This window comes from Rhea americana, unplaced genomic scaffold, assembly GCF_003343005.1.
Source record: "Rhea americana isolate MKP2758 unplaced genomic scaffold, rheAme1 scaffold_203, whole genome shotgun sequence".
NCBI classification, from domain to species: Eukaryota; Metazoa; Chordata; class Aves; order Rheiformes; family Rheidae; genus Rhea; species Rhea americana.
In genome coordinates, this window is record NW_028186184.1 from 1,467,542 (window position 1) to 1,480,254 (window position 12,713).

The window sequence follows — 12,713 nt, forward strand, 5'->3', positions numbered from 1 at the left end:
TGTCCTGGTTTGATTAAACAAGTCAGGGCATTAGACTTTAAAAGGGCTACCGCTAAATCAAGTTTCAAAGCCTACAGGCAGCTGCAGTCAATTCTTTCCTCATCCAAAAGGGTGAACTAAAAGGCTAAACTTAGAGGTTTCCTGAGAAAGTCAATCAAGCAAAAGCATGAAGAAACAAATACTTACACTGGGGACTGTTCTGAAATCAAATCAATCCTTACTGACACAGTGACTTAATTCAGCTTTTTCTTCTTTAACAATTTATGACAATAGGAGAGTGTGTACGCATCCTCCTCTTCCCCAAATCAGAGAAGTCCTTATGACAGCTCTGGTATAGCAGTACAAAGTAGACAAAGAAAAAAAAAGAAAAGAAAAAAAAAAGAAAACACTCTCACCACCTCATCAGGAAATAGAAGTTATGAGGCTGGGAAACTCAAGGGACTATGTTTATTTAGTACTCTGTGCAGCAGCACTTTGGTCCAAGAAAGGATGAGTCCTTTCTGCCTTATCCACATCTACCAAGTGTGAAAGTAGGATTACTCAGGCTGGGCAATGAGCTGAGCATGAGACAAAAGATTGTTTTCTTAAACTGCTGCACCAAGTAGAAAACGTTCATCATCACATGAGAGAAAAAAGCTAAGTAGTCACAATGTAAAAGAACAAATGTTTAGTTTTAAAGATTATTATAAAGTTGAATCTTAACTCATTCCAGTTCATTCTCATTTGGATGCGATGATATACATAGATAGCACTAAAAAGCAAATTGTACAGAAGAAAGAAAGGCTTCACTGATTTAGAACTACTTCCAGTTACAGAAAATTTATCTCTAGGTAAAAACAAAATTAAAAGTCAGCCAGAAGCTGATCTCCTTTCCCTTTCGTAATACACTTCAGCTGACGCATCAATTTTTAAATTTTGCTGCTCACTAAGGTAGATTAGCAGTTTTGCAGATTAGATAAGTAGGTGAAGCCTGCATCTATCATGGTGAAGCTCAGTGGTGTGAGCACCTTTCAATCATAAAAGCGGAAAAATAAGCAGCAGCATCTCAGCACGATTGCTTAGTTCCAGTTTAAAACACTTTGTCAAAGGACTTCTGAGAGAGAAAGGAAGCAGAGGAGGATCATGATGGAAAACCAATTAGGGTTTACTACGGCCCTCATTAATTCCAGCTGTATGTATCATGTATAAATACGAATAAATGTCTTGCTGCCGTATAATACAAACACACAAAGTACCAGTGAGATGCTGACTGGTGGCAATGAGTAACTGAAGCATGCTGAGGGAGACCAACTGCAAGCAGGAAACTTCACATCTATCACAGCTACACCTCAATACATACTTTTTGCAAGCRTAGAGAACCAAGTCCTCCATGCCATCAAGAGGCTCTACACTGAACGTCAAACTTTCCTCAGCAAACAACAGAGGTGTTAAAGTTTTTCAGAAAAAAATAAGATGAAAAGTGTTAAACTGTGTAACTATGAGGATTAYTGCCTTATCTCTTACTATAATCCTGAGATCCTGAACTGCTCCCAAAAGCAAGCACTTGCTGTGCTAAACTGTCTTGACTTGGAAGGCCTCCACCTACGTATTTTGAGGTTGTGTGTGAATCGCCTCTCCAGGACAACACACTAACTCCTTTTCTGTTAAGTGCTGTAGAGAAAGATGTGGGTTTAGTTGTTTTCTGAACTACTCTCTCACTTACTGATCTCTTTCGYATCTCTGTAGTAGTACTGGCTGGAGGGCTCAAAACATTAGACAACTTAACTGTTCTTCCCTTCCTAAATTGCTCTGTTATCAAGGGGGTTCTCGCTCATATACAACCRCTACAATGTCATTTAACAAGAATGTTCCCCAGGATTCTCCAACATTCCTCAGTAGTGGCTGTTTCATTAGACAGCCTGAACTTTTTTGCCTTCCCTAGGGATTATTACTCAAACAGTGAAGCAACATTTGCAACTTTTCAGTTCTATGAATGTTCTTAAGAACCATTCTTTCCTCTTAATGTTTGTCAGCACACTTTATCCAAACCCCTAAGTATTAATGCTTCAAGGTTATGTTTTGTAACTCATTGACTAGCTTTATGAAGCACCCTTTAAGACTAACTGCCATCTCATTTTCTGTCTCTCTCACTCCTTCTCTCATATATAGATACAGATCTTTGATTACTACAATTGCCAACTTCCTATTATCTCAATTAAAGAAAGCTTGGAACAAACAAGATATTGCAATAATTCATAAGAGAAATACATGCTGGAGTTCATGGTGCAGTCACATCTTCATGTCTCCACATGGACCCCTGATGGGTCCCCCCTGGGTTTTTTAAAATCTAATTTTAGTACTTCTCCCAATCCAGCACAGCCAATTCTATCTCTTCATTTCTGTTTCTGTGCTAATAACTACTGGCCTGCACAGCTCCAACGCTATGGCAGGGTGCTGTGGCTCACATCTCTTAGGACAACAGTCAGGTTGCAACGTAGAAGCCAGTTCAGATCCAGTATAGCAAGCAGTGAACCTAGAGCTGTAAGATAGCTCCTGCAGAGTCRGACTGTCTCAGCACTGAGCTTAAGGTTGGATACACTACTGAACCCACATAAACACAGAGACAGCTGCTAATATCCTCCTTGAAGCCAACACAACAAGGAGGTGCAGAAGCAGTGAATCCTAGTGTAAGCTTGGTCCAGGAAGAACTAAAATCACAACTAATAATATGACAGCTAATAATCATAATTGGACTCAGCTGACTGCAGGCAAATCCCTTCCAGGGTTTGTGTTTCATATCCTGCACTGTCTTCCTAAAATAACAGATCTGCTTCCATATGAGTATGTGGCAGTCCAGTTGGGCTTAACAGCCCAATTTTTATGTTGCATAAAAGAGAGTACACTGTTTGCAAATCAGAGATGCACCAATTATGGCACAGCTGCACCCACAGGAGATTAGGCCTGAACACAGCTCATTTTGTATTGGGGAACAGCTAATTCACCACCCAGATAAACCAGTTACTATGCTGAAAAACAGGACAGGAAAACAAAGCAACTCATTTAGACTGCTTCAATATTGAATGCTTTTGTACAATTCAGAATCGTCATTTTGTTTAASCGTACAGCATATACCGGTTCTTTCATAAACCTGTTCCCAGGTAGGCTGCTTGTTTCTTTAAAAGAAGGAAAAAAACTCCCGTATCTCACTATCTATGATGTTTCCTGCTGCCTTTGCACTGCTGAAGTTGTTATAGTGACTTTTACCGTAACCTACCCAACTTGTTTTGAGATACTTCCGGCTTCCTCACTGTGGATTTTTAAGCAACACTGACCTCTAGCTATTTTTTGAGCTACTTAACCAATTCAAGTTGCTTTTCAAGTCTGTATCAGTTGCCAAGACTTATTAAAAGTATAAGATCATTTAAAGATGGGGACAGATCACCAAGACCTTACTATCTCAAGTTACTCTTTTGTAATCCTAGAACAGCCCAGGACAGCTCAGCAGTTGCTAGTGGGAAGAACCAGAACAGTTGATATATTCAATAACTGTACACAATTAAATCAACAGTTTTCCTACTCCACCTGCAATACTCTGTAGGAATTTGGTAGAAGCAATCCCACTTTCTCCTCCGTCTGGGTGAACACTCCTGCTCTGTCGATAGTCTGACACAAAGTGGAATCTGCACTCAGTGAATTGTCAAGGCTGGCAAGACAACATTACATATGAATCAGGATTCAGTTCTAGAAGCATACACTAAAGTTGGCACACTAAGTGTTTTTTTGTTATTTGGTTGGTTGTTTTTGAAGACAGACTTTTCAGCAAGCCAAGCTGATTATACATTTAACTCTTCAAGTTTGAACTGTCTGTTAAGAACTAAAATACTGATCTCATCAAATCCTTTAACAGTTTGCTGCTCTTCTGAGCCCTTTTCACTTTACCTGCTGAGCTGATCTCCATAATGAAATAAAATTTCTTGGACAGCAGCTCATGATATACAATAAACAATCAGCAACTGCATACCCTTTCCTGCTTCTTTGGAAGGGAAGGCAAGTTAGATATTCTCTCACGTTTCCTGTAACATTACCACTTTCCACAGCCCCTTTGGTCTATTTTTGACATAGAGTGACTACTTAGGGTACAAAGACAGCAACAAGTTACTGCTCAACTGTCTTCAGTTGCAGTTATTGAACAGCAAGAAAATCATAAGCCTGTAAGTATTAGTGGCTACGAAAGGGTAGATCAAATACAGGCCTTCTTTTGTTTCAAGTTGGGTAAAACAAAGTTTCAAAAAAAAAAAAAAAAAAGGAAAAATAATATCAAGTAGCGAGACTCATTTACAGGAATAATAAGTAATCACAGAGGTTTGAAATGAATGTCAGCTTGTGGCAGTCTATTAACCTTATGACTCAGTGCRAAAGAAACAAATGTATTCATTACAGAATGCTGTCTGATACCTAAAATAATGACATGCATACTTCTGTGTCCTTATTACCTTGTCTACATTAGCTAAATATTGATGGGTCAAATTCTCATAATATGAAGCCATGCATAACAATGTGTCTGCTGCAAAATATTACCTCCGAGTTTAAAGACTTTTCACAAAATAGAGACCACCAGATGAAAAATTCACAGTGAGTATCAGTAGTAACGTACATATCTGTCTGAAGCACAGAAGCAAATCAGGTAGTTTTAATACTTACACCTGTAAAGTCAAGCACATGCCAAGGTTTCAAAAACTGGAAAAGTTTCATTATTAGGGCCCCATAAAGTTCAATGGAAGCTTAAAAATACTCAACATTGAAACATTTAATATAGTGTGAAAGTAAGATCCTAAAACAGTACATAAGTTGAGCCAAATATCTTACTTCTAACATTGAAGTATCAGAGAATTGACAGAAACTATTCTTGCTTTGATGTAATGAGGATTAGAAAATGGTTTGAGATTTCCTCCCCCCAACAAACATTGCATACCATTACAACATCATATTATTACGATTATAGCAGACCTTTTAAAAACACATTCTGGAGAGTTAACCCATAAGACATAGAAGTTTCAAGAGAATCTGTTATTCGCATTCTGCCTATAAGAGCTACAACAGACAAGAGGTCCAAGATTGTACTGCTTTAGAAGTATCTGGCTATCTACAGATAAATAAGGACAGAGCATAAGTAAAAAATGCATCCTGTTGAATTGTTTCAAAATTCCATACAAACTAAGGTCAAATTTCAGAGGTTTGTAGATGTAAAAAACATTCTGCAGTACATTTCCCTGAAATACATTTGTTAGAACAAACGTACGTTTCCATATTTGGGCTAATAAATCCCACAGCTCATTGAGTCCTTTGTTTCCCCACATACCCCTACCCAGTAGGTAAGATCTTAGCTTCCCCCCACTTTTTTTTTTTTTTTTTGGGGGGGGGGGGAGGAGATTGCTATTTTGGTCCCATTATTGAGTCTACACCAACTAAAAAGATTCAGCACTTTAAACTGCAGGCACAGTGTCAATTAACAGACTACATTAAGAGTTGTATGTAACAGTAAAGATTACACATCATGACAAGTCAAGTAATATTGTTAAAGAGATAAGCAGGAGTTTAACCAAATAACTAAAACCAGATTGCTACCATCCGATAAAAGTCTTCCATTCTTCCAGAAAAAACGTCATGTACTTTCCCTTATTTCAGTTTAATTCAAATCATAAGCTCCTGATTAAGTAAGATGGCAAAAGAATATTTTTTGACTCCTAACACAAGCTAAACAACACTTGGTATTAATTGTGGATCCAATATATAATAGCTATCACAAGCTATACACACATATATATGAACACAAACAATTTACTACTTCTCTAATGATTTTAACAACAATTACACAAAATTGAACCAGACAGGAAAGCAGCATAACTTTCAGTTTTACTTTCAGCTAGGTTACTTACATTCCAAAGCGCAACGTTCCAGAGACGTATGTCTGCCAGTGTGCGCAGTAAAACATGAATGTTCCAGCAAAACAACAGAAGAACATCCAGTCAGGGTTCGTTCCCAGCTGCACAGCAATGCAAGTTCCCAAAACCACGAAGACTGCAGAAGAAAATCAGTCACATATTTAAATAAATGTGTATGTTTGTAAAGAACCTTACCAGAATCAAGTCTAACAAAGGACACAGAAAAGGAAAGCCAATGTGAAGTTATCCTGATGTGTTTTATTTCATAGATGTTAAGAAATTAATGCTTCCATTAAAAACAAAAAGTAAAAGAGAACACACACAGACTGTAAAAGTATGTTTAAATTCTTATCAGTTGTCAGAAGTCCTCAGTATTGAGGACCTCAAAGCACCCTCCATACTCATTGATGTTAATACCATTAGAAATCTCAAGAGACTTCAACAATTTATGGAATTAGAGCCTTCAGCCACAATTTTGGAGTTTTCTCACATATCCAAGGTTTGCTGAACACACCTTTCCCCCCCTCATTTTCTTCACTTTTATCATGCAATTGGGAAAATTCAATGTCTGTCATTCAAGATTCATAAGGTATCTAGTTATTTATAAAAACTTTTTAAAAATGCATTCTCTTGTGTTAAAGTATAAGAGCTTTAGAATTTAAGTAATCAAAATAATCTGATTACTAGAGACTAAACTCCCATCTGGAGGAATGAATTCGACACATTGTGAAAGGAACCAATCTTACGCATATTAGCCTTAACCTTGGACTTCTACTGTCCCACTGCTTAGTCTCAATATCTGATCTTCCAATTGTTCTACATAAGTTAGATCTAAAATAAAATGGAAAGGCACTCTTAGTTTTGAAAATCTTCTGTAAGAAGCACTGACAGTGAGAAAGCCTACAGAGAAACCTAATGGCTCAGACTGAATTAGTCGCATCCTTAATTCATTGTCAGTGTAATATAAGAAAGATCATATTCAGTTAATTAAGAGTACTGCATGCAGACAGGAAGGTTGACTGAAAACCTAGTCAGCAATATCAATCATCTACTTCAATAATAGGTAAAGCAAGACTTCTCTGTATTCCAGATTTGGTCCCTATAATAGTCACTTAATCCTCATACTTCAATTAAAAAATTACAATACCTGTGGAAAGTGAATCACAGCCATGATCAAAAAGTTCTCCTAATGGAGTACTGCTATTTGTCCTTCTTGCTTGTTTCCCATCTATAGCATCCAGAGACTGGTAAATGAAAAGGCCACATGCACAAGCAATATATGCCCAGGGAGGTGCCTAAGAAAGAAATTGTCAATGACCATAAAAGATTTTTAAACCTTAAGGCCCTTAAGGGGGTTATAGCATATGAAAGGCAAAAAAGAAAAAAAAACAAAAAAACAAACAAGAAAAACCACTGACACAGAAAGCACTATTTTAGATTAATAGGCATAGCAAATTTTCTGAAGTGGGAAGAAGAGCTTCACTGTACATCTGAAGAATTTATAGAACCACATATGCAAATCATGGCATAATTAAGCTCTTGTCTAGCTTATACTTCCTGTAGAGGGGGACTTTCTAAGCCATCTGAGTGATTTAGGAACTCAAACACTTTTAGCCTCCCCCCAAGACATACAGCTGCATCAGGAACATGCGCTCATCTTAACAAGACTTCAATGAGATGTCACATACTAAAGTACTACCAAATCCAGAGTATTACCAGGCTACAGGGGCACTTACTTGAGGGCAGTGTCATTGCATAGTTCTCAAATTGTTGGAGTTAAACTTTAATTATTATGTCACCTGAGACTTTAAAAAAAAAAAAGGTACTGTACTATAGAGTACTGATTTTTTTTTTAACATTTGTAGACAACAAGAGCTTCACAAAAATCTATGCTTAATAACTCTCAATATTCACACTCTGTAGAGCAACTTTTAAATAAAGTGTGTGTGTGTATATACACACACACACAAACACTTTTTTTAATATATAAACAGATTTCAGTTCATCCTGCCTTGAAAACTGGCAGCATGCTCTGCTYTTAGCTACATGTTCACACAAACTAGCACAAGAGAAGGGAGAGCACGTTACCTCACACAACTATGCTTAAGTGAAGTTATGATCCTATGGAATCCCATCCTGCGATACCACTTCTATTTCTCACATTTAGATTTCATGCTCACTGTTTAAGTTACCTTCCAGGGCCATGTAATGTTTCTTTTCTCCTCTACAAACTGAAAGACTGTTGGCTCTTCATAAACACTCCTTTCATTATCAGTGTATGTGTTTCTACTAAGTGTTGTTTGTATCTGCATAAGATTTCACAGCTCCTTCTATTATCCAGATCTTTGTTCTTTTTAATCAAGAGGGCACAGTTCTATTGCTCAGTGCTTTTCTAGCTGAGTTCCCCTCCATCCTAAACTCAGTAGACAGTAGAAAAATCCGTGTTTTATCTTCTTTGTGGCTACCAGACAATTTGCAAGAGAGATACTTTCTCCTAGATACACCTTTAATCCACTGGAAGTGCCAACTGTCCTTTGAAAAAAAGTACAACTGAGTTACAAAAAAAGCTACTTACATCTGAAAGCACTGTTGCTTTCAGAAGTAAACTGTGTTTCTGGAATCTTGAAGCCCTATTTTCTTCTCAGACAGCTACCTGACACTTAAAAGCACGAGCTTATAGCTGTCACTGAGAGGGCATCCTCCCTGTCCTGCCAGCACACAGGGCTGCAGTACTGTACGGCAAGTCAGATAGGGCTGAAAGCTACCTCTGCAGGAAGTTATTTTTCAGCTAAAGTGAGAAAACAATCCCATTTGCTATGCACAAAGTAACTCTCGAACTGTAACACATACAGCAGTGTTTTAATACATCAGACTGTCACTAACAATATGACATTCTGACACTGAGTGCAGCTTAGTAATTAAAATTCTGAAATACAGACTATCAGAACACAACTGTACCCTAGATGTTAATTATGCTCTGGTTCAGCGGCCTATAATGTCTGCTAAGTTACTTAAGTGRAGACAGGTCGAAATCGCTTTACTGAAATGAATCTCAAATTCCCAACCCCAGGGAATATTGCTATCAGAGTAGACAAAGTTAAAACAAAGGATGCTATAGCCTGAAAAGGAAAGAGCCGCTGGAAGTATTCACCACTCCAACTTAATACTCACTTTTCACTTTAAACTTGTGAAATTTCACAAATTATTGCAAAACTATTTCAATAGACTTCTAGAAGAGGTAAACATCTCTTTACTATATCATATAAGAAACTGGAATGCACAGTGCTGAATGTTCCAACCTATAATGCATTCCTGCTGAGTTCAGGTAGCAACAAACCATAAGTCACTTGATTAGTAGCTGAGGTTGAGGGAATATTTCATAGACTTGATTATGTAGGAGTTTAGGCACTTCAAGAACTAGAACTCAAGAGAGGTTCCCCAGCTATTTAATAGATAAAAGGGGACTTCTTAAATGCAGGAGATATTTTCTATCTATATAGGCATGAGTAGCTTTTAAGATTATGAATATTCAAGTCATAAAGCTTTTCCAGTGCACAAAAGTCTTCAAGTTACTAGTTTCCAAGGCTTCTCTTCCTCTCTAGAGAAGCCTTGTAAGACACTTGAAATACTTAGTAAAGACTTTTGTACCCTTGACAGCAGAATTTACAAGAAGTTAAATAATTCTCCTGAGGACAGATCATGAGCTTTTAGTGCACTAAGAATAAACAACAGACCTGCTGCCTTTCACCCAGCCTTCTCACATCACAGACTACTCAGGCGGCATACTGTTCAAGGAAGTAATCTTGYGTTCACACAGTATCCAGCTAAGGTCCTGACACAGGTTACCCAGTAACATAATCTGCCAGAACCCCAGACAGAGTAAAGAAGTATCTGAGTTTGTTTAAATAAGCTGGGTTTAGTCACGTAAGTCAGGGAGGAAGCAGATTGCCATGATCTCCCAAGCTGCACCACTTTGGTACTCGGTCTCTTGCCTGACCTAGAGTTCTTCACTGTGCTGTAACTCTAGCTGGGTTCACAGGCAGCCTCAATTAACCATCAATAGATTCAACTTGCATTTCTTGTTGTGTGGTAACTCTAGATCAAAGCCAAAAGGTGACTAACTTTGTCACACATAGCGAAAGTAAACAGGCAACACTTTCGCATGCCATGCGTGTTATGACAGTTGCAACTCCCTTTCTTAATTGTCTGCACATGAACTCAAGCACATCCTTTGAGGCCGCAGCATTCTTGCAGCGGGTCCCTCCCAGCTGCTACCAGAACAGCTATTTTGGTGCTAGACCCAATTTCACACAGGGTTTTTTGACCTGTGACACCCCTTCCACCAGCCCCTAGGAGAGCCCAACTGTTTCACCTAGCAAGCAGCATGCTAACCCAAAAATTCACACATACCCTTTTTGCATGCAGCTGCTCAGATGGAAACATTAAAAGTACATTACAAAAATTTATAAAGAATAGCATAAACATGTAAATTGTGGGCTGTTAAGTAAAAAATAGATCTCCACAAATAGAATTCACAAAAGAACAGCACCGACTGCTACTAGATAATAGTATATATGAACCAAGACTGTCAGAGGCCTGGTACTTACCTGTTCTGTAGCTGTTGGGCAGTAATACACTAATAGCAGAGTTGTAAATATATTTATTAACAGTCCAATGACAGTGATCAGATTTGGGGCAATCCAGGCTGGAACTCTTCCAACTAGCCATTCCCAGTAACCTTGCATTAGCGGTTCAAGCAGGGATCGTCCAGCACTCTGATATTTGTGTTCTTCCAACCGTTTTAGCTGGTGCTTTGACAATGGAGGTGTAGGCAACTGAACTAGTTTGCTTAACACACATCCAGCAGCAGGAACATGACCGCAGCCCGCAGGGGATTCCAAATGCGACTCCCCACATCGTCTCTTTATGTTTCGATGCCCGCTCATGGATTGGTTGGCCTCAGAATTTTTATTTGGCAGGTAACAGCTGTTACGAAGAATCATAAGATCCTGCAGTATAAAGAGTTGAGACACATGAAGAAAATAGATATGATTTAAAGTAACCAAAAGCTTCTAAGCACCGCTCTGAAGAGTGTTTCATCTGCCATCAGCAAATCAGAAAGATGCTAAAACATTTTTCACTCAGAAAGGAAAGGTACTGAGAGCATTGTTGAAGAGAGAATAGGAAAGTATCCTCAATGTAGTTTCAAAGGGATAAGTCATTTTTTTTCCTTCTTCCCCTCCCCCCTTTTCTTTTCCTTTAAAAAAAAAAAAAAAAACTTCCTGCTGCCTACTGAAGCAAAAATCCTGTGTCCACCAGCCTGTATTTCATCAGCAGTTGAAACATATACTACACCACTGATTTATGTTACAGACTAAAGCAATTTCAGACTGCTCACCTCTCTCTCCTAGGAGAACTAGCTATATCTAACAGATGCAAACCTCCTCACTTTCCAAGTGAAGACACCAAAAATACTACAAATACAGAAAAATCTGAAGTCTTTCAGAAAAGGGGAAATTCAGGAAGTTTCAAGTTTGACAAGCTTGAAGCAGCTTTGCCTCTTTGGTCAAGCTGAAAAGACACTTAAGGTCAGTTATAAGGAACAAGAAACATGACCTTAATAAATAAATAAAAAGGTTATTTCACTTTGCTGTGGTTTTAAGTTTGCAGTTTTTTTTTTTAATTTCATCCAATTCAGATGAAAGCTGATTGTCTGTACATCATTCAGGATGGGCAAGAAATACTTAGGAGCTATGAAATAACAACAGCTTCAGCTAGTCAAAGATAGCACAATGACACTGACGTGAGACAGCTGTGAAAAGGAAAAGCTGGGTCAGGAACAACATTTCCAGTATAAACAGGGACTTTTGTGATGTACCCATCTCCCCTGGAGACAGGTGACCAGAAACACATAGCACTCCAAATGAACTTAAAAGAGTAGAGAAAGAATACTAATAAGGAAGGTTTGCCATTTTTCTAAGAGTCAATCAGAAAAAAAAAAAAAGGAACAACCCAACTCTTAAGTCTAGCAGAATAAAGCCTGAGAGGAAGAGCAAATCAGCTACATAAAATCTACAGTCAACACTGGCTTAAGAATAAGTATTCTCAGTTCCCCCCTCCACAGGCTGACCAAGGCCGTTCCCGACCACGGAAAGCCAGACTCAGAAAAGCCTTCCAGCAGGAAGAGAGGAGACTGCAAGCAAAAAGGACCTCACTTATGCAGGAGCTTGATAAGTTTGGTAGCAGGCCAACTCACACCCACTGTTATCAGGAAATTAGTCACCTAGGAGGCCTCAGCAGGCGTTGTCCAGGACGACCAGGAAAAACAGCTGAAGTACAAAAAAAAMCTAAACTCTACGCTTTTCCCTCTAACTGAGGGGCTGCTCGCACCGCCCCTGCAAGGGGGGAGGAGGAGCAGCCAACCACCACCTCGTCCTACAGAGCAAACAACCCCGCGCTGCCCAGCGCCCGCGGGACTTTCACCCGGGCCTGTTTGCTCGCCGGCAAGCAGCCGAGGGAGGGGAGGGCGGGCGAGGGCGCCCCTCGGCCCTGCCGCCCCGGGCGCGGAGGCGGCGGCGGCGCAGGCCTGGGCCCGGCCCCCAGGACTCCTCCGGCAGCGCGCACCCGCGGTGCCCCCACCCTAGCGAGTCGAGCCCCGGCCCGGCCCGCCCTGGGCAGAGCAGAGGGAAGGGAAAACGGAGACGCCGCCGCCGCCACCCGCCCGCGCACACCGGGACCGCGGGACACCCGGCATTTACCTCAGCCCCCGCGCACTCGGCGGCGCTTTACGCC

The 12,713-nt window shown here is 39.7% G+C and overlaps 2 protein-coding genes across 4 annotated transcripts in view; one reads left to right on the forward strand and one right to left on the reverse strand.

Annotated features, from left to right (window-relative positions):
- UBE2T (ubiquitin conjugating enzyme E2 T) overlaps positions 1-12,713 on the forward strand; it is a 135,535-nt gene that overhangs the window by 48,631 nt on the left and 74,191 nt on the right. The gene's annotated exons all lie outside the window — the stretch shown is intronic.
- CEPT1 (choline/ethanolamine phosphotransferase 1) overlaps positions 1-12,713 on the reverse strand; it is a 30,922-nt gene extending 18,209 nt beyond the window's left edge. For 2 of the 3 annotated variants that reach the window (XM_085304120.1, XM_085304122.1), the window contains exons 1-4: positions 12,680-12,713; positions 10,529-10,930; positions 7,069-7,216; positions 5,916-6,057 (exon numbers count right to left, since the gene is read on the reverse strand). In XM_085304120.1, the coding sequence (XP_085160246.1) occupies positions 5,916-6,057; positions 7,069-7,216; positions 10,529-10,924 (686 nt within the window). In that variant the 5' untranslated portion in view covers positions 10,925-10,930; positions 12,680-12,713. Of the gene's footprint in view, positions 1-5,915; positions 6,058-7,068; positions 7,217-10,528; positions 10,931-12,204; positions 12,294-12,679 lie in introns of those variants that run through there. The other variant, XM_085304121.1, reaches the window with a different exon arrangement.